This window comes from Lactuca sativa, chromosome 4 (assembly GCF_002870075.4).
Source record: "Lactuca sativa cultivar Salinas chromosome 4, Lsat_Salinas_v11, whole genome shotgun sequence".
In the NCBI taxonomy this organism is placed as follows: domain Eukaryota; kingdom Viridiplantae; phylum Streptophyta; class Magnoliopsida; order Asterales; family Asteraceae; genus Lactuca; species Lactuca sativa.
The window spans coordinates 149,382,583-149,403,592 of NC_056626.2; the positions used below are offsets into that span (position 1 = coordinate 149,382,583).

Consider the following 21,010-nt stretch of genomic DNA (forward strand, 5'->3'; position numbering starts at 1 on the left):
AATTATGTGGAACACTAGCAGGCTCATTACATGTAGGTTTTAATGAATCATATTATTCGGGGAGTGTGGATTGTGTGTTCATTCGGGTACTCCATTCTCTTCATCTTTTCCATTAAGACTTATACCAACCAAAGAAGCCCCTAGTTGTATAGTCAAACCATTGCTCTAAACGATTCATTAGGCAAGTTGATAATCGTGGACTAGGATTTGTGAGAATCATTTGGGATGAGTATGTATCGGTGTAAGGTGTTACAAATATCTAAGTTAAGGGATATATCTATATTGTTTGATAATAGTTGGTTTTCCAGGTTTGATAATTATAAATTATTATCATAATAATATTGTTGGTTCGAAAACCATATGTGTCTCACCAGGTTTCTCAACCTATCCCACTCAAATTATATGCATCATAGGTAATAGGGTTAAAGCTTCTGAAACTTGATTACGATGTTAAGTGATTAAGAAAGAACCTGCAATAGAGTCCACGACCATTAGGTCTTTATACTGTAACAATATTATGTATTGAATTTATATGACATTGTTAGAGTTTTTATATTTCGAAATAACATCTTTACTCAAAGATATTTCAATAAAACGAAACAATTTTCACAAAACATTTTATTATACTGAGATTTTTCGCTAACAAAAATACTATGATTTTAAAGCGTAAAGAAAAGTTTTTTTTGTTCTGAAAAATAGGGGATGTCATAGCTAACGACACTCGATAACAAGAAATCAAATCACGAGAGGCTGAGATCGAGAGAGAGAGAGAGAGAGAGTGTGTGTGTGTGTGTGAAAAGGTGCAAGGAATGAAGGAGCCCAAACCCTCAATTTATAGGCTGGAAAATCATGGACGCGTTGTGCCCAGCAGGGTGGCACGCCGTTTCTTGCACACAATGTTGGTTGGTAGATTAAGGTGCATTTAATGCTATATGTCGCGTCTTCTGTACGTATATGTAGTTTTATAAAATCTGTCAAAACTTATAAAAAATGTAATTTTTATATACAAAATTCATTTTCGACATTCTTTATATATATATATTCGTAATGACGTCTGCTACAACTTTCATTTAGATTACTTTGGATAAAATTAATATATTTTTACTTCTATTTTTATAAACAAAAGTTTGTATTTTTATATGTTGAAAAGTAAAAACACAATGTTACAATGGTTTTCTTAGGTCAATTAAAGATTTGTTAAACATGTCAAATTACGGTATCGATGTGATTTTTTGGTTGTTTTCTTGTGTAATTCTACACACTTTTTTCACCTTTGGTATGCACTTTGGTCGTGATGAACTTTTCTACACTATCATCATTTCTACTTTGTAATGCAATTGTCATTTCTAGATTTCGATAATTTTCTAAACTATGCACTTTGATCATTTATGTAGTTTGGTCATTTTTGCTCTTCGATATGTATTTTTTAATTATTATTTTTTTTTTTTCATTTTGGTATGCATTTTGATCATTTTTGTATTTTGGTATGCATTAAGGTCATCTATGCACTTAACCATTTTTTTTTTCAATTATGATGCCACTTTACTAATTAGCAAACTGATGTGGTGGGTTTACTCAACAGATAAACTAAAACATCAAAATAGGAGGTCATTTTTTCATACATCATAATAAAACTTACAAGTACTTTAGATTCTATTACTATTTAAGACTATCGGGTATATACAACGACCTACCCCGTTAATCCGATGTGGACACCAAAAAGGCCGTCATAACGGCCAACACACCACCCCGTCCATGCGCTATCCGACGTTATGGCATAATGTGTTACTGTGGCAACGGAATACAACAAGGTTTTGGCTTGTTATTTTCGATAAACAGTCATATTTTAGACCGTTTTTAAATGGTCACAGACCCCAAAAAAATCCCCCATATATATATATATATATATATATATATATATATATATATATATATATATATATATATATATATATATATATATATATATATCCGGTAAGAAATTTTTTTTAGTAAGAAGGTAAGAAGTTTTTTTTCTACATATTTTTTTGACGAACAAAAAAAATGAATTACAAGATGATTCATTTGTAAAATGATTCACCAGAAAAAATTCTCAAAAAAACATCTATATGATTCATTTTTAAGTAAATTAAGAAAAAATTCAATTTTATGACAATTTTAGTGAATAACAACAAAATCATTATATGAATGAATCATCGAGATATTTTTTTGAGAATTTTTTCTTGTGAATCATCTTACAAATGAATCATCTAATGATTCATTTTGTTTGTTCGCGAAAAAAATATGTAGAAAAAAAACTTCTTACCTTCCTACCAAAAATTTTCTTCTTATTTGATCTTGACTCTCTCTTTTTTTTTCTCTCTCTCTCTCTCTCTCTATATATATATATATATATATATATATATATATACACACACACACACACACATTTTACTCATTTTTACCCACAAAATACATCTATTTCTTTCAATTTTCTATTCTTTTCTTGCTTTCTATTTCATATATAATTTCGATAATTCAAAATAAAAAAATGGGTCCTTTTGATCTGTTCCATCCATTCAGCGTTGATAACGACGACAACAATATATTTGTGAGTATGATGTACCGATATTCTATGGACATGCAACTACAACGAGAGGTAGCTCCACTACTTACAAGACGTGCGACGTTAAAAAATCGTGCAGAAGGAAATAAACGTCTTGTAAAGCATGTATCATAAATACACTTTTTTGATAATCGTTTTTAGATAAAATAAGTACACACTTTTTTACAAATTAAATATATGTTTATGTATGAATTTTTCCAAATGAGGTATGATGCGAGAGGTAAGCAACGTTTCACATGGTTGCAAAAATGTGTTGCCGCAATCAAGCTTATGGCAATGGAGGAGTCGCCCGATTATATTGATGATTATATGAGAATGTCGGAGCGAACTGCACGAGAAAGTTTGTTTGGATTGGCGAGAGGTATTGTCGAAACCTTCGGTAACAAATACTTGTGAAAACCTTCATTGAATGATATGCAATAACTATATGCAGCGCATGAGCAACAACATGGTTTTTAGGTAAGCTTGGAAGCATTGATTGTACAAAGTGGATATGGACAAATTGTCATGTGGCGTGGAAAGGCCATTACATAAGTGGTCATCTTGGAGCACCTTCGTTAGTATTAGAGGTTGTTGCTTCAAAAGACTTATGGATTTACCATGTTTTTTTTTCTGGGTTGAACGTTCTAACAATGACGTAAACGTTCTTGATTAATCACCAATATTTAAGGATCTTTTGTCAGGAAAGGCACCAGATACTCCTTTACAGTAAATGACCACGAGTATAAGTTGGGTATTACCTCACGGATGAAATATATTCATCATATTCCATGTTTGTGAAGGAGTTTCGACACCCGATAAAACCAAGAGATAAGATTTTCAAGAGAAGACAAGAAGAAACACGTAAGGATGTGAAACATGCTTTCGGAGTTCTGAAAGCAAAATGACACATAGTTGAACATGCGGCACGACCATATCATGTGGGCACTCTATGAGATATCATGTATGCATGTATCATAATGCATAACATAATGATTGAAGATAAAAGACGAAATATTGCAGAGTATTCGGCTACAGAACCTAGACATGTGCAACTTCTATCGGGGACAAAGGAAAACTTACATAGAGTCATTGATATTCAAGACCAATGAAAACACAGACAACTTTGAGAAGACTTAGCAGATTATATATATGATGGTAATGAAGATTAATAATTTAGAAAAAAAAATGTAATTTATGATTTATTAAAATTTTATTTTTAGTTTTTAAATGTTATTTTTAATTTATGATTTAATTAAGTTAGATGTGTTAATAACTTACACGTTTTTTTTTTAAATATTATGACATAAATAAAAAAACAAAAAATAATAACCAATTGTAAAAATAGAAATTCAAAAATTTTAAAAAGAAATAAAAAAATAATTGATGTTATCATATGTTATTTGGTGTTGCTAATTTCTATATTTAATGTTATAACACCAATATATGAATAGGATGATAAAATGACATCTTTTAGGTATGATAAGACAGTAGTCTATATTATATTGATATGAGAAGTTTAGAGTAACGACCTAATATGATTTCCCTGAAACAAAAAGGGCTGTGAAACACAAACAAAGAAAGCGTAACTCTAATGGGAAACTTAAGTTTCAAAATTAGTTTGTTTCTTAAACATTAGATTAAATTACTTTTATTTGATCAAAACGGTCTCTTAATTTGATCGCGGGTTTGTATCCTCTTCATTTGCTTCTTCATTTCTAAAAGCTTTTCGTTATACCACGAATTGGAAATGTATTCATCAAATCACTCAAAAAAGCTACATTCTTCTTCCTAATTTGGAAAATAATTTCCACCAAAATACCTCCCTCCCGAGTTTTATTAGTCCAATAAACTAAACAGAACAAGGTTGATTTAATTGTCTTCATACACTATTTGAGACGTCGAGACAATGTATCATGATTGGCTTTTCATTTTTCAGAAGTTGTATGCTTGAGAATACACAACTCTTGTTTTTTCTGCTTCTTGACCTAAATGAAAAAAAATAATGGTAGAACATTCACAACATGAGAGATTTTTCATAAAAAATATTAAAATAAAAAAGTCATTCATCTCCGTAATACGAAAGTTGTTTCAAGTTATTGGACCCTAATTTAATCGTTAATTTCTAATTGGTAGAAAAGCTAACACCCGTCAAATTATTGAAAAACTCAAGCCAAATAGCTTGTTAATCAACAAGTTATCTAAAAAAAGATTATGTTTGAAAAAGCTCCAAAAAGTAGTTTTTTGAAATTTCATAAACTTTTTAAGATTAAAATGCTCATATTATTGAAAAACTCAAGCCAAATAGCTTCTTAATTAATAAGTTATCTAAAACAGCGTATGTTTGGAAAAACTCTAAAAATTAGGTTTTTGAAATTTCATGAACTTTTTGAGATTAAAAAGCTCTTATTAGAGTAACGACACTATAACACAACTAAATTTTTTGTTTATTCCGGATTGGTCATTGAAGTTATCTTTTGAGGCAATAAGTTCTTAAAGTATAAATTTACTTGTTAAATAAGGAAAATATCCAATTTATTTCCGGTTTCACCGGTAACCCTTAGTCCATGTGGCTTTCTTTTCGAAATTAAAAATCAAAAAAATTATCTACATGGCTTTGTTTTTATTTCCTCTTAATAAAATTAAGCCCTAGAAGACCATAACTTTATCACCGGCACACAAAAATTCGACGACCATATCTCATCTCTCTCTCTCTCTCTCTCTCTCTCTCTATATATATATATATATATATATATATATATATATATATATATATATATATATATATATATATTCTGCCGCCGCACGACAGATCCATCGACACCTCCTCCTATAGCCTCCTCTGCCTCCCCCTTCTTTCACGTCGCTTACAGGTGCAATCTCTCACTGTAATGATTAGCAGTGTGTTTTTGGTGGGATCAATCAAGTAAGAAAATAAAAGGTGCATAATTTCTGAGGCGAATTAGATGTGAAATGAAAAGAATGTTACTGAGCATCTCGTCTCCATCGTAGATGAATATATTTGATTTGTGTATTTTCGTCAAACTAGTGGGGCTAGCAAGAGATTAATGAATCAAGGAGCAGGCAAGATGGAATATTCGTCACTCTCTCCATAAATCTTGTACGTTATCTCATCCTCAATCCTCACACATTTTACAACTCTTACAGACTTTAGGTTTTTGAAATTATTAAATGAATATGTTGATTTCAATCTTTTAGGGGAAAGCACTGTAACGATGGGCTACGAAGACAACCATGGAAGTTTGAAGTGGGGAACCACGTAAAAGCTTCCTAATGATTGTTGTATTTGACGTCTCAAGAGTCTCTACCGAGCTTGATAATTCCATTCGTCTGAAATGATTAACAATAACCGCTTTTAGTTTTGTAGTGGTGGTGGGAGATGTATAATATTAGCGGTAAAAGATGGTGGTGGTCGGTGGTGGACAGTCAAGTAGGTGGTGGACGAAGTTAGACAAGCAGGTGGGAGGTGGGTAGTAAGTGCTAGATAGTAGAGAAAATATGTATTTTTGTCCATAGATGAAAGTCAATCTAATATTAAATAATAGATGGAAATAACTATGTGGCTTTAGAAATTAAATACAAATGTTTATTAAATGCCAAGTCAGCAAGTTTACCGGTTCATAAGTTCGAAAGTGGTGTAACTAATAGGTAAATGTCAAGTTTAATGATTTATTGTGCAAAAAAAATAACTTTAATGACCAATCCGGAACAAACCAAAAACTTAGTTGTGCTACGGTGTCATTTTTCCTCTATTCAATAATCTGCAAAAAATTCATGTTAGATGCCAAATGAGCATGTTGCTTTTTTCGAAAGCAACTTGCATGACCCATGACCCATATGTCATCTATGGGTATTACCATGACACTATAAGCAACTAACACATGACCCATTACCTATATGTCATCCATGTGTATTCCCATGACACTATAAACAACTAACACATAACCCATGACGCATATGTCATGCATCCATGGGTATTACCATGACAATATAAGCAACTAACACATGACCCATGACCCATACGTCTTTTATATATAAATTTTGTTTCAAACACAGCAACAAAAAGATGTATATTTTATTACTGTTTTATTCTCGTTTATAATTTTAAATTAAAATTATGGTATGAAAACCTCGTTACTCTTTGTTCTTTCTTGACATTATATACCTTTTCTATCTCGCTGGAACTACTTTAAAAAAGTTTTAATTACTAAGTATTTAGCGTTAATTTGTACAGTTTAAATTTTTCATTACTGAAGGTTCAAAATTAAGAGAAAAAAAATCATAAAAACTTCGATAAAATAAAATATAGATGGATATACTACACATATTGTTCGTTTCATAATAATTTTAGTCAACTAATTTTTTAATTCAATACCTGTTTATACGAATTATATATATATATATATATATATATATATATATATATATATATATATATATATATATATATATATATATATATATATATATATATATAGTATTGTAAAACTCACCGAGTTGGCCGATTACTTGTCCAAGTACTCGCTACTCGGCCCCTTACCGAGGCGAGTTACAGAATCCGAGTACTTCCTAATTGACCCCTTATTGAAGTGAGCAGTGTTGTAAAACCTGACCAACTCAGTGATTAATATGTATAGTATACTTAATGATTTATTATTTAACACACACATATGATTATTATTATTATTATTATTATTATTATTATTATTATTATTATTATTATTATTATTATTATTATATATATATATATATATATATATATATATATATCTTAAATTTTCAATAATTATTCCCGAAGTGGGATCATTGTGTGTTTTTCAGTTTTGTGTATTCACATGTACATAATTTTGTTATATATTTCAATCAACATATGGTTTTAATTTATGATCTTGACATATATAATTTCCCTAAAAATATTTCTACATGAATTACCGAATACGAGTACTCCTCGAGTACTCCCGTGTACTCGTTACTCGGTAGTCAGCCGAACAGGTACCCAATAGCGAGTTCTATAACCATATATATATATATATATATATATATATATATATATATATATATATATATATATATATATATATATATATATATATGTTAATTTTCGACATGCCTGGTGAATAGTATCGATATTGAGCCTAGCCGATACCAGCCGTTTCCAGCCAATCCACTTCGATGTCCGACGCTAGTATTTCCCTTTTCTCAGCTTGCCACATTTTGAACGAATTCGATATTGGTATTTGATTTCTCGAATTTGCATTGACTTTCACTTCCATACCATCGATCATGTCATTCCGATTTTCATTGCTATTGGATTCCTCTATTCTGTGTCTTCCCTAAACGATTTCTCCTGTATAGCACTGTTGATTGCAGCGGGTAGATTTTGTTTTCCATTGCAGTTGGGTGGATTTCATTGTTTTTCCGTTGGCTTTCTGGGCTGATCGCTTCCTCGATTTTGCGTTATCTTCCGCTTCTTACATTCATTGGTATGTTCTTTCTATGGACTTCGATTATCGACTTTATTTTCTATTTTGTTCTTTTCTGTTTGCTTTTTTTTCTATATTTTTGTTATCAGAAATGAAATGGAGAAGAAAGAAATTATTGACTGCAATGATCTGTCTTCATTAATTGATCAGGAAGATACAAATACAATATATATATACAAGAAGAAATAAGAACTCTAACTACTTAACTGTTATAGACTAACCAACTAACAAACTAACAGACAATGAATAGTTTAATTACTAAATTGCCCTTGAGTAATTCTAAAACCCCCTCAATCTGGAGGGTGAAAAAGAAAACCCAGATTGTGAATGGCTTTTTATGCTTCGTTTCGGATAAAGGTTTAGTAAAAATGCCAGCAAATTGATTGTTAATTGATACATGAGACAGTTGAATGAGTCCTTCTTGTAATTTTTCACGAACATAGTGGCAATCTATATCAACATGTTTGGTTCGCTCGTGATAAACCGGATTCTTTGCAATATGAATAGCTGCTAGACTATCCCATTTCAAAGGAATAGCTTGAAGATTTGGCACTTGAAGATAATGAAATATTCTTGTTATCCATGCTAACTCAGCATAAATGCGTCTCATTGATCTATACTCGGCCTCTACTGAAGATAAGGAAATAGTAATCTATTTCTTTGATTTCCAAGAGATAGGAGTGCCACCAAATAGAATGAAATATCCACTAACTGATAACCGGACAAGATGCCCAATCCGAGTCACAATAAGCTTCGAGATTGAAAGTGGATTTATTGTTGAAGTGTAAACTTTGATTGATATTACCTTTAAGGTATTTCAAAACATGTAAAGCAGCTTCAAAATGACTCTTGGTAGGCCTTTGATTAAACTGGCTTAGATATTGAACAATGAATGACAGATCTGGTCTGGTATGAAGAAGATAGTTAAGTTTGCCAATTAGTTGTCTATATTGAGTAACATCTTCTAATAACTCTTCTTTAGTAGAATGTCCATTAAACTTTGATGGAAGTGGAGTAATGGTTGAATCACAATCACTCATGGAGTATAAACTGAGAAGTTCCTTGATAAACTTTTGTTGATGAACAACCATACCAGAAGAAACATGAACAAATTCTAAGCCAATGAAATAACCAATCTCACCAAGATCCTTGATCTTAAACAAATCATCTAAAAATTTCTTGAGATCTGCAATGCCTTCTAAATCATTTCCAGTAACCAAAAGATCATCCACATAAACAGCAACAATGATTATAAGATCATTAGTATTCTTGATGAAGAGAGAATGATCATTTTGAGAATGTGTATACCCTTTTGTGTATAAGGTGATGGGTTTTGGTCATAAGACATCCTATGTGCTCATACAAACCCTAATGCTTGGATCTAGGTTTCTCTATTGTACATGCTTTGAATCCAAGACTATAAACCCTAATTCTAGCATATGGAAATCAATATTAACATGAGAATAGGTTTAGAATGTCACCTTGATTGTTATGTAGCAATAACAATCCCAATTCCTCCTTGAATTGACTTTGGAAAGCTGAGAGTCACAAGTGTCACTCCTCTAATGGCTTACAAACACCAAGAGCAAATGGAGAAGGTATAAAGAGAGAGGAGAGGTGTTAGAATTCGTCCCTAGGAGTTCTTGGGAAGGGTTAGACGAATTCATGAGCCTTAGGGGGTTTATATAGGTGTAAAGATTAGGGTTTTAGTCCTTATCCTTATCTAGTTGCTTTCCCACCAAGCAACCATAAGATAAGTCTTAGAAACCCTTATCCTAGTCGAATTCTAAGGCATTATCTCCTTAAATTCGTTCACCCTATATTTAAGATAATCCTTACCTTATTTTGTAACTATCACATAATTACAATTCAGCCCCTCTAGTTTAATTAATTACACTTGATCACAAAATTAATTCTTAATTAATTATTGACCAATTTAATTAAACAAATATGATTTCTCCTTTAATATATTATTCTTATAACATATTAATAAATCATAATAACCTCTCTCTCTCTCTCTATTTATTTCTCCAATCAAGTTGCTTTGGTGAAGGCAACCCAAAAGGACCATGCACCATCGGGTCAAGTACATACCAAAATAGTTATGGACTTAGACACTAATCCAACAGTCTCCCACTTGGATAAGTCTAACAACTATTCTGCGTATGACTTCGGATCCGATCTGCAATCATAGCTTTCCAAAGCCGCTGTCAACTCTGATCATATCAAATACGCGTGTCCTTAGATAAGGGATCATATATTCCTCCATTCTAGATATCATATGAGACATGATTTCAAATCATTCTCTTTGTACTACTTCTCGATTTCTGATTTATGACGACAGACTAATTGAAAAAATCAAATTAGCCCTAGCCCGGCCGAGCATTTATGTTTGTCATCACTAAACCATCGAGGGGCCCAAAGATATCGCTTTTATTCTACTTTGAATAAAAGGAATGGATAAACTTTGATACAATGCTCGCTTGCACTCACTAACCAAATCACACACAACAATATGTTTTATAACACCAAGTTACTAGTGCGTTTACATATTATCAATGTGCAACTGATTCACAAGATACAACTCACACATCTCGGTTTCAAGAATATAAGATGTTATCGTCTCACTAATTACTCGTGATACAATTCATGGAGTGATCCAAGTGAGCGTGGGTTTAATCCAATGCTCAAATCATATTCATAAGCACTCACGAATGTTGCAACAAACATTTGTTTATGTCTAATACTCTTTTAGACAATCCACACACCAATTCACGACAGTCTTCATTCATATCTACTTCCAACATATGAATGACTGTGGCCCGTTCGAATAATTCGATTATTCTTAATAAACTCAATTATTCTAGAAGTCAAAACATGCAAATGTGAAACACAAGAATAATACTAATCCCATATGGCCCCAAACCTTTGAGTATAAATAAAACGCCTTTTATTTATCACCATATTGATTACTCATTATTTGTCGTTTCGGGTAATCAACTTCTTACTTGAATTCCAACACTTGTCCCATGCTCCTAGCATGCACGCAATGTTTACCTATGGTTCTTACTTTTGTGAAATAGACAAATTGAACACATTTCCAATCATTCTCATTTTACATCTCCAAATCCTTTTTCATAAGTGTAAGAATATCAAATTCTTGCTACTTATAGAATATGCTAGATTCTAACACTTTATACAACGATCCTTTCGTAATGTCACTGCACCAAAGTCACAAAGACTATTGCCAATGATATTACAAAGTCCTCTATCGGAGATTGTTACAAGACAATTCCTTAGATATGATGTCTCTCTCTCAAAGTACATTCCTTTAAACATCCTTTTGCATAAAAGTTTCTAATCTAGTCATAGATTTTTTAATATTCAATTCCCAATATGGACACGCTTTTATATTTTCCATATGACAACTCATTCTTAATAGAATCTTATCTATTCGTAATGATGTCGATATGGTCCATCCAATATGAGAACATTTCCATATCTTCCAATACTATACTTCCAACTACTCACAAGCGACCAATCCTCGTCGAACTTTGGATTGTCCTTTGATAGTTGTTTAATTATTTTAGTCAAAACCAATTCTAGTCCCTTTTCCCTCTAAATGTGCTAGACATTTGGAAAATTTTTAGAATGGTCAAACATTAAAGCATTTGCAATCGATCCTATACCCGAAGCGTATGGGACACGACGCATAATGTTTTATTTGCTATGTTCTCAAAATTCGAATTGTGAAGAGGAATGTCGTAATCATAATCGAAATTTTAAGAACACACTATGTACCTTTGACTAAATTTATTAACATTCCACAACCTAATCCTTTAGATTCGAAATGAAGCATAATATTCTCTCCCTTAATTATAGCAAAACAACTATTCCATCCTTACGACTTTGCAAAGAATGACTCTTGTTTTCTATAATTAATATTGCCAACTTGCAATACTTTCCATAATAATCATACAATCATAACTTTTATGCTCCCACTATCATTATGATTACTATAAAACATAACACTTATGCTCCCACTAGCTTTGACATGTATTCATAAACATCTTAACTTTCAGAAAGACAATACTTATTGAATTTCTTAAGTTCATGTTTCTAATACTTAGTGCTTTGATAATCCTTTATCAATGCTTCTTGAACTTATACACCTTTGCCTTCGATAGTTCATATGTGTGTCTAAACAATTAAGACTAATTGCCAAACCTCACAATTCAAATTATGGAAAGGGATGTCGTAACCATGATTGAATTTGAGAATGCAATTGTACAATCACTATCTTCTTAAAATCTCTCTTAGTGAAAGTATTTCTTCACAATCATTTTCATGAAGGAGGAAATCTTATGACACTTAGATTTGAGCGGTGTATGTGTTCCTATCTATGTGAATTTGTTAAAACTAAAGTTTACGAAAAATTCAAACTCATATGGACCGAACTTTCTTAATCTTGATTTCTTGCCTTATGGTAGCACAGCTGCCCACCATGTCTTCCAAGTAGTTAAGCAACTCATCTTTTCTTATCAATGTACCTTTCATTGATTAAGGTTCTTTGCCTTTTATGCGTTCAAAATGAGAACTCATAGAACTCTCATGCATAATTAACTCGATTGGATTGGCACAGAATCAAAATAATGTCATCACGATAGGTTGTAAACCTTAACTCGTGTGCTAGTGTTGATCGATAAGGTTTATTTGATTTGTTCTTGAGACCTTTCAAGACCATTAAGACTCCCACTGACTCCTTGACATATAAGGTTCTCTTGTCAATAACCATTTCTTGACAAACAAATATTCAAGAGTTAGTGTAGTTTTTATCAAAACTCCTCATAAATTGGTCCTAGTTGATCTTTGTCTTATCTAAGACATCACAACTTACCACATTTAATGAATGTTTTAAACCTTCTTAATACTTTTCACTCATTGTCACAATCATAACTCTAAGACTTGTTTTGGAATGAAGTATGATTGACTTCTTGATTTGACCATTTCTTCAATCTTTGATTCCTCTTCTTGGACATACAATTGTACCAAGACTAACTTAGAGGATCAATTGAGATATGGTTCTTAATCATTAAGACCTATCATAAAGCATAAAAGGTACTCTCCCTTCTTCTTAGAATGGAGAAACTTTTATCTCTCTGCCTACTTGATTCTTGTTATTCGTTCTACTATTGATTTAAACCTTTTCAATCAATTCAGAATTACACTTAATCTTATACGTATAATCATATTAACTAAACCTTTAGTAAATCATGACGAATATCTCGTTACTCTTATGGTGGACTTTGATCACACAACTTTGTGTACTCGATCTCCTAGTCCTTCACTTGACACTTTGTCAATGAATTTGTCTAATTTCCAAATATGAAATTTCTCATTCATCATGCAACCAAGTTGCGTGATTCCAAATTTCTGTCCAATTGAAACTTTGGGCGATGAGAAACTCTCCCTATTTGGTAAATCCTCAACTTTCCATAAATAACACAATAAGAACCAAATCCATTATTGCTAATAATAGAAACATTTTAACATCAATTTTCATACACGCCATTGCAAGGATAAATAAATAAAATTTACAATCAAAATTTATTTTATTGCGGAAAAATTTGTCCTTACAATGCAATTCATTGAAAAAACTTATGCTAATACATCTTTCTTAGCAATCTAATTCTAACTCTAAGTAGTAGCTCAAGAATCTAATCTTCGAGAAACGCGATCGAAATCCATTCCTTCATGGTTAGATTCTGCTCACTTCTTCCCTTAAGCTTCCTTTCTTTTCTTCGATCCTACAAAACATCAATTGTAATCTTATCACATTATGTATTCAGAATCTAGAATGAAGCTTAAAAGAGTTAGTCAATGGATTTTACCTAAAGCAGAGCCATATGTTTCGACTCTCCCATCTCTTAGATCTCTTAGGTAAATAGAGCTGCTTCGTCTCCAATGCCCCTTCTCTTGGCAATAAAAAAACAAATCGACTCTTTTGGAACAGCACATGGAACTACTTCATACATTGCCTTTCTCATATGATCAAACTTTTCGATCATAGCATGTCTTTCGTTGCCATTGTCTATATCCATAGAGGTCTCGAAGGCAAATTCACCAATCAACATTGCTTTTCTATTGCGCCAAATCATTTCTGATTCAGCAGCAATAAGCATATAGGTGAGATCTATAAGGGTCACGTCATAGTTCATCATATAGTACTCTCTTACGAACTCACTATATGAGTTAGGAAGTGACCGAAGAACCCAATCAACAGCCATTTCCTCACAAACAACGGATCCCAACATTCTTAACCTATCAATGTGTGACTTCATCCCTAGGACGTGTGCACACACCGACTTTCCTTCTTTATGTTTACTTGCCAAAAGGGCTTGAGTGATCTTGAACTTTTCAAATCTTTGAACTTGTGGGTTAGGGAGAATGATTTGAGGAGGAGGAGGAAGTGAAGCATGATCTCTTGTTCCTCGATCGAATCGTGGAATATCATCTTCATGTGGAATGCTTGTTCCACGGGATTTGAGAAGACCATAGTTGTCAAACTTTGACATCTACAAAACGGGAGAAAACGAATTCAAGTTAGTTGATTGATTGAGTCCTTAGTAAATCACCCAAATGAGATACTAAGGCTAGGACCCAACACAATATTCTACAACTCGGGAGAGGGATGCCGTAACCCCAATTGCAGAACATTTGAAGGTAAGTGAATGACGATTCACTAATTTCCACCATGAAAAACGAAAAACAAATTTAAGTTTTAAATCTATGAAAACTCCTAGATCCTTTGAGATTCATTGAACTTTCAATGGCATATTTAAATCTCGATATGCCCCTCTTGTTTGTGACTGGGATGCCGAGGATCACAAAGCGGGTGTGAATAACCATGCAAACTTACATGGTGCCCTCACATGTTACAATCACCTATTCGATGTGCCGGTAAACCACACACGCTCCACCGAACTATGACAAACATTGAGTCACCCTTTGCTACCTTTGCTTAGAACCATTTAGTGTGCCGGTAAACCACACACGCTCCACTAACATCTTCGCAAGGGTACAAAGTGTAATTTCATGGAATTGCATCAATTCACTTTTGCCTAAGTAACTAAGATTGGGAATTTTATGAAAACATTTAGTTACTTTAATAATTCATTATACTTATAATGGAAGGTTTCGTCCTATCCTACCCGTTCGGCTAACGACCCTCCACTAGTCAAGAGTGCGGTGGGTAAGAGTGGATACCCATTCAATCGTCATTTTATAGGCAATTTCCTTAAACACCCCTTATAGACCAGCTTCGTGAATGAGGCCTACTAACGGTAAGACTGACTTTTACTCATACATATATATAATGTTAGACTTTTAATGTTTTATATAGTATAGGGTGTATTTTATACTTTCAAAATACTAGGTGGTCTAATTTAACAATTATACTTTTAATTCAATTAAATTATAGACCTTAAATTTTATGGATTTATTAAACCTCTTTTAATTATACACCTTAATTAATTAATAAAACCATAAGGGTGTGATTTGAACTTTTTCAAAACTACACTATAGTTTTAGAATTTAACATTCCTAATTAAACTTTTAATCAACTTTTAAATTCCAAAACTTGAGGGCAAGTTTTGAAACATTTCATCACATTAGGGTTTACAATTTAAATATGCATCAAAATTAAACTATTTAATCAAAATTTAAATTCCAAAACTTGAGGGCAAGTTTTGAAACCTTTTTCAAAACATTAGGGTTTTAACTATTTAAATTTCAAAACAACAAAACTTTTGGGGTTCAAATTTAAACTATAAAACCTAAAGGGCCAAATATGAAACTTTTCATAACACCAAGGATCAAATAACAAATAATTTCAAATTAACATTTAATCATATAATTATCCATATTTGATGATTTCTTGCAAAGTAATTTATCAATTTACTTAAAATAATTAATCAATTATCTTATAAGGAAACAATTATCTTATTAATTGACAAATATCTTCAATTAGATTAAAAATGTAGTCAAATATATCATATAATCGGATTAATATTAATCTAACATGATTAGGTAATTATCCCAATGCAAAAACAGCAAGAAATCCCGAGATAAGCACTGTCTGACGCACCGACTCGCCGAGTCACCCTCTGGAACTCGCCGAGTCCAAGAGTGACTCGCCGAGTCAGGTCGAACAGTGAGGCCAAAACACGATTTTCAGTTACATCAAGCATCAATACAATAGAAACCAATCATGGCTCTGATACCACTGTTGGGTTTTGGTCATAAGACATCCTATGTGCTCATACAAACCCTAATGCTTGGATCTAGGTTTCTCTATTGTACATGCTTTGAATCCAAGACTATAAACCCTAATTCTAGCATATGGAAATCAATATTAACATGAGAATAGGTTTAGAATGTTACCTTGATTGTTATGTAGCAATAACAATCCCAATTCCTCCTTGAATTGACTTTGGAAAGCTAAGAGTCACAAGTGTCACTCCTCTAATGGCTTACAAACACCAAGAGAAAATGGAGAAGGTATAAAGAGAGAGGAGAGGTGTTAGAATTCGTCCCTAGGACTTCTTGGGAAGGGTTAGACGAATTCATGAGCCTTAGGGGGTTTATATAGGTGTAAAGATTAGGGTTTTAGTCCTTATCCTTATCTAGTTGCTTGCCCACCAAGCAACCATAAGATAAGTCTTAGAAACCCTTATCCTAGTCGAATTCTAAGGCATTATCTCCTTAAATTCGTTCACCCTATATTTAAGATAATCCTTACCTTATTTTGTAACTATCACATAATTACAATTCAGCCCCTCTAGTTTAATTAATTACACTTGATCACAAAATTAATTCTTAATTAATTATTGACCAATTTAATTAAACAAATATGATTTCTCCTTTAATATATTATTCTTATAACATATTAATAAATCATAATAACCTCTTTCTCTTTATTTATTTCTCCAATCAAGTTGCTTTGGTGATGGCAACCCAAAAGGACCATGCACCATCGGGTCAAGTACATACCAAAATAGTTATGGACTTAGACACTAATCCAACATAAGGCTGAGGATAATTTTGCATACCATTGTCAAGAAGCCTGTTTCAAACCATAAAGTGACTTGTTTAACTTGCAAACTACCAATTAGAGCCAACATCCAATCCAGGAGGAATCTTCATATAAACTTCCTCATGAAGATCTCCAAGAAGAAACGCATTATTAACATCAAATTGTTGTATGAACCACCCCTCTTTAACAGCAACTGAAATAAGACATCTGATGGTAGTAAATTTGACAACAGGAGAAAAAGTTTCATGGTAATCTATAACCTCTTTCTGAGTGAAACCCTTTGCCACCAGCCTTGCTTTGTATTGTTCAATAGTACCATCAGCTTTGCATTTAATCTTGTATACCCACTTACATGATATGGGTTTTTTACCCTTTGGAAGCTTGACAACAGTTCATGTATTATTGGCATGTAATGCTGTTAACTCCTTTTGCATAGCATCTTCCTAGTTTGGATTTCCCTTTGCTTGAGTATAGAAAATAGGTTCAGGCTCATGAGTGATAACATTGAAAGCAAGGGTAAAATGATCATGTGATGAATTTGAAGGTTTTGAATTTCCTAGAACACAGAGATTAATGAGAGTATGAAAACAATCACCATCATTTGAGGATGCTAAATTACAAATATAATCTCTAAGGTGAATAGGTTGTTGTCTTATTCTAGTAGGACGAATTCTTTGGGATATGTTTTGTGGTTGTTCTTCCCGATGGAATCCTTTTGAAGGTTCATGTGTTTCAGTGTCATGTTCTTCTTCAAAACAGAATTGGGTATATATGCAGGTGGTGACGTTTGAGAGAATTGATTATGGAGTAATGTAAGGGGAAAATATGCTCAAAGAATTTGATGTCCCTTGTAACAAAAATTCGTTTTGTTTCAATATTCATCACCTTATATGCCTTTTGAGTATAAGGCATCTCAAATGGAGATTTCAATTTAAGCACTTTAGTTGGCATTCTGTTTATAAGGTAAACAACTATTTTGACACATTCTCCCCAATAAGTTGTGCTTAACCCTGCTTGAAAATATAAAGCTCTTGCAACCTCAAGAATATGATTATGCTTTCGTTCTACTATTCCATTCTATTGTGGGGTATAAGTTGTTGATGTTTGATGAATTATGCCTTGAGAAGAATAGTATTCCATACCCTCATTGCTACTTCCTAATTCATAAGCATTATCAGACCTGATGACTTTGACTTTCTTTGAAAATTGAGTTTGGAAAAACTTAACAAAGTCTTTAATAAGAGTTAAAGCATAAATCTTATTATTCAGAAGATGTATCCAAGTGTTTTTGCTGTAATCATCCACAATTGTTAAAAACAATTTTCTGACCATCATGGGAAGTATGTTTATAAGGACCCCCATATGTCAATATGAATTAAGTCGAAAATTCCCTTAGAATGAGATTGACTTGAAGGAAAAGACAAACGAGATTATTTAGACTTAGAACAAATCAAACAAGGAAAATCATTATGAGAATCAGAAGTAACAAGTGAAAGATTCTTGAGAGTTTCAATTGATGTATGTCCAAAACGATTATGCCAAACCATTACATCAGAAATGGATTTACATTTATTCGAATAATCAAATTGTTTGAACACAGACATACTAAAAGACAAATTAGACTTAATTGAATGATGATGAAAAACATATAGATCATTGATGCGATTCCCTAAGATTCCAACTGCAATTTTACTCTTCATCAAAGGGTCCTGCATTAAACAATGTCTATTAGTAAAAAGAAAGAATTACTGAAGTTGAGATGCGAGTTTAGAAACAGAGACAAGATTGTATTTGAATCTTGGAACATACAACACTTGATGAAGAACAATAGAATCATGGATTTGAACATCTCCATAGAATTCAACTGAAGTATCATGTCCATCAGGAAATCCAATCATGTGACACTGATGTAATTTGTGAAATGTAGAAAAAAGTTCTTTATTAGAACACATATGATCAGTTGCACTAGTATCAACAATCCATGACAAATGACATTTTAGCATATTGGATGACTTGTAAACATTTGATGCAAAATGTTTAAAGAAAACTTTTTACCTTCTTTCTCCATAGCATCGATTTTCACTGAATTATTCACTTGACTTGTGGAAGAAGAAGCAATGTAGCTAGCATTAAGCAAATGAAGAAGATGATTGTATTTAACTTCAGTAATTCCAATATCAGGCTTAACAGTAACATTTTGAGCCATGGATTTAGATTCTTCCTTCTTTGTCTTTGTAAACTTGAAGTTAGAAGGAAATATAATTAATATGTAACACTGAGACTTCGTATGGCCATTCTTCTTACAGTGATTACAAACTAATTGTTTCTTGGTATGTTGAACATCTGATGAAACATGCATAGCTATGGAATCAAGATTGATCTGAGAATGATTATTGATACATCTTTGCTGTTCTTCTTGAATGATTAAGGAATAAGCAGTTAAAACATTAGGAAGAGGCTTCATCATCAAGATCTGGCCATGAAGAATCTTGTAGCTATCATTTAATCCCCTCAAAAGTTGGATTAGGTGTTGTTCTTCAAGAAATTTATGAATAGCAGCAACAGATTCACATGAGCATGGAGGAAATTTACGAACAAGTCGAAGTTCATCCCAAACTTTTGTCAGCTTAGTGAAATATGATGAGAAATTTTCAGATCCCTGAGATATAGAGAAGATTTATTGTTGAATTTGATAAATAAGATCTCCATTGGACTGCTCATAGCGTTGATTCAGCTCATTCCAGATTTCAGAAGCAGTTTGTAAGAACAAAATTCTTTTAGCGATGTTTTTCGACAGTGAATTTACAAGCCAGCTAATCACAATACAGTTGACCCAGTACCAATTTGGATAATTGGTTGAAGTAGTGAGCGACTTCGAAATAGTGCCATCAACGAACCCTAACTTGTTCTTCGCTGATAGAGAGATGATTACAGATCGTTTCCACGAATTGAATCCATTTCCATCAAATGGAGTGTTAACAAGCAAAAAAATTGGATGATTAGAAGAACCTATGAAATAGGGACTTGAATGATCAATAGCTGAATTGAATCCTGTTTTAGCCATTGAAGATGAAGAAATCAAACAAAAGCAGAGAGCAAATTCGAAGAAAAAAATCAAGAACAAAAGAATGAATCACTTTTGCTCTGATACCATGTTATCATAAATGAAATGGGGAAGAAAGAAATTATTGATTGCAATGATCTGTCTTCATTAATTGATCAGGAAGATACAGAAACAATATATATACAAGAATAAATAAGAACTCTAAGTACTTAACGGTTATAGACTAACCAACTAAAAAACTAACAGACAATGAATAGTTAAATTACTAAATTGCCCTTGAGTAATTCTAACAATATTTGTGTTTTTCTTTTATTGCCTCGTCGATTGAATCGTTTATGTTTTTTTACACTTCAATTACTTTTTGACCTAATCTTAAAAATGAATCCATTTCACCTAATTTGCAAAGAAGAGGTCACAAATAAAGTCGCATGCATCTTTACCTTCACTTTCCAATCTATCACGCTGAAAAGGCAGATGTTAGTGTCCTCAAAACACTACATTTGTCCATACAACTAGCTCAGAAGCTGATCAAACAATAAATGTATCGGTATCACTTTCAATTTAACGATGCTTATGATTTTTGTTTGTCGTAGTAAACAACTCTCTTAGAAACCTTTTCTACCGCCCTCAAATGTAATGGAAAAACCTATGAATTCGAAGCAAATCTTACAAAAGACTTCGCATGGGTCTCCCACTAGTTAAAAAATAAAAATTTTATTCCAAAATGAAAACATCAACATTAAGTAATATTAATAAATAATAAA

The 21,010-nt window shown here is 32.4% G+C and overlaps 1 protein-coding gene across 3 annotated transcripts; it reads right to left on the reverse strand.

The window, feature by feature from the left end:
- Nucleotides 1-18,665: 18,665 nt before the first annotated feature.
- On the reverse strand, nucleotides 18,666-20,410 carry LOC111892194 (uncharacterized). 3 transcript variants are annotated; one of them, XR_006191351.1, is made up of 2 exons: nucleotides 18,992-20,410; nucleotides 18,666-18,891 (listed from the first exon to the last, which is right to left on the reverse strand). XR_006191351.1 is itself a non-coding variant. In XM_023888267.2 (2 exons), exons 1-2 carry the CDS (start codon nucleotides 19,647-19,649, stop codon nucleotides 18,872-18,874), a joined length of 432 nt encoding a protein of 143 aa, XP_023744035.1. In that variant the 5' UTR covers nucleotides 19,650-20,410; the 3' UTR covers nucleotides 18,666-18,871. The 3 variants fall into 3 exon arrangements, 2 of the variants coding, with proteins under 2 accessions (XP_023744035.1, XP_042757806.1); XM_023888267.2 differs by having other exon boundaries at nucleotides 19,238-20,410; XM_042901872.1 differs by lacking the exon at nucleotides 18,666-18,891 and having other exon boundaries at nucleotides 18,898-19,086; nucleotides 19,238-20,410.
- Nucleotides 20,411-21,010: the final 600 nt, after the last annotated feature.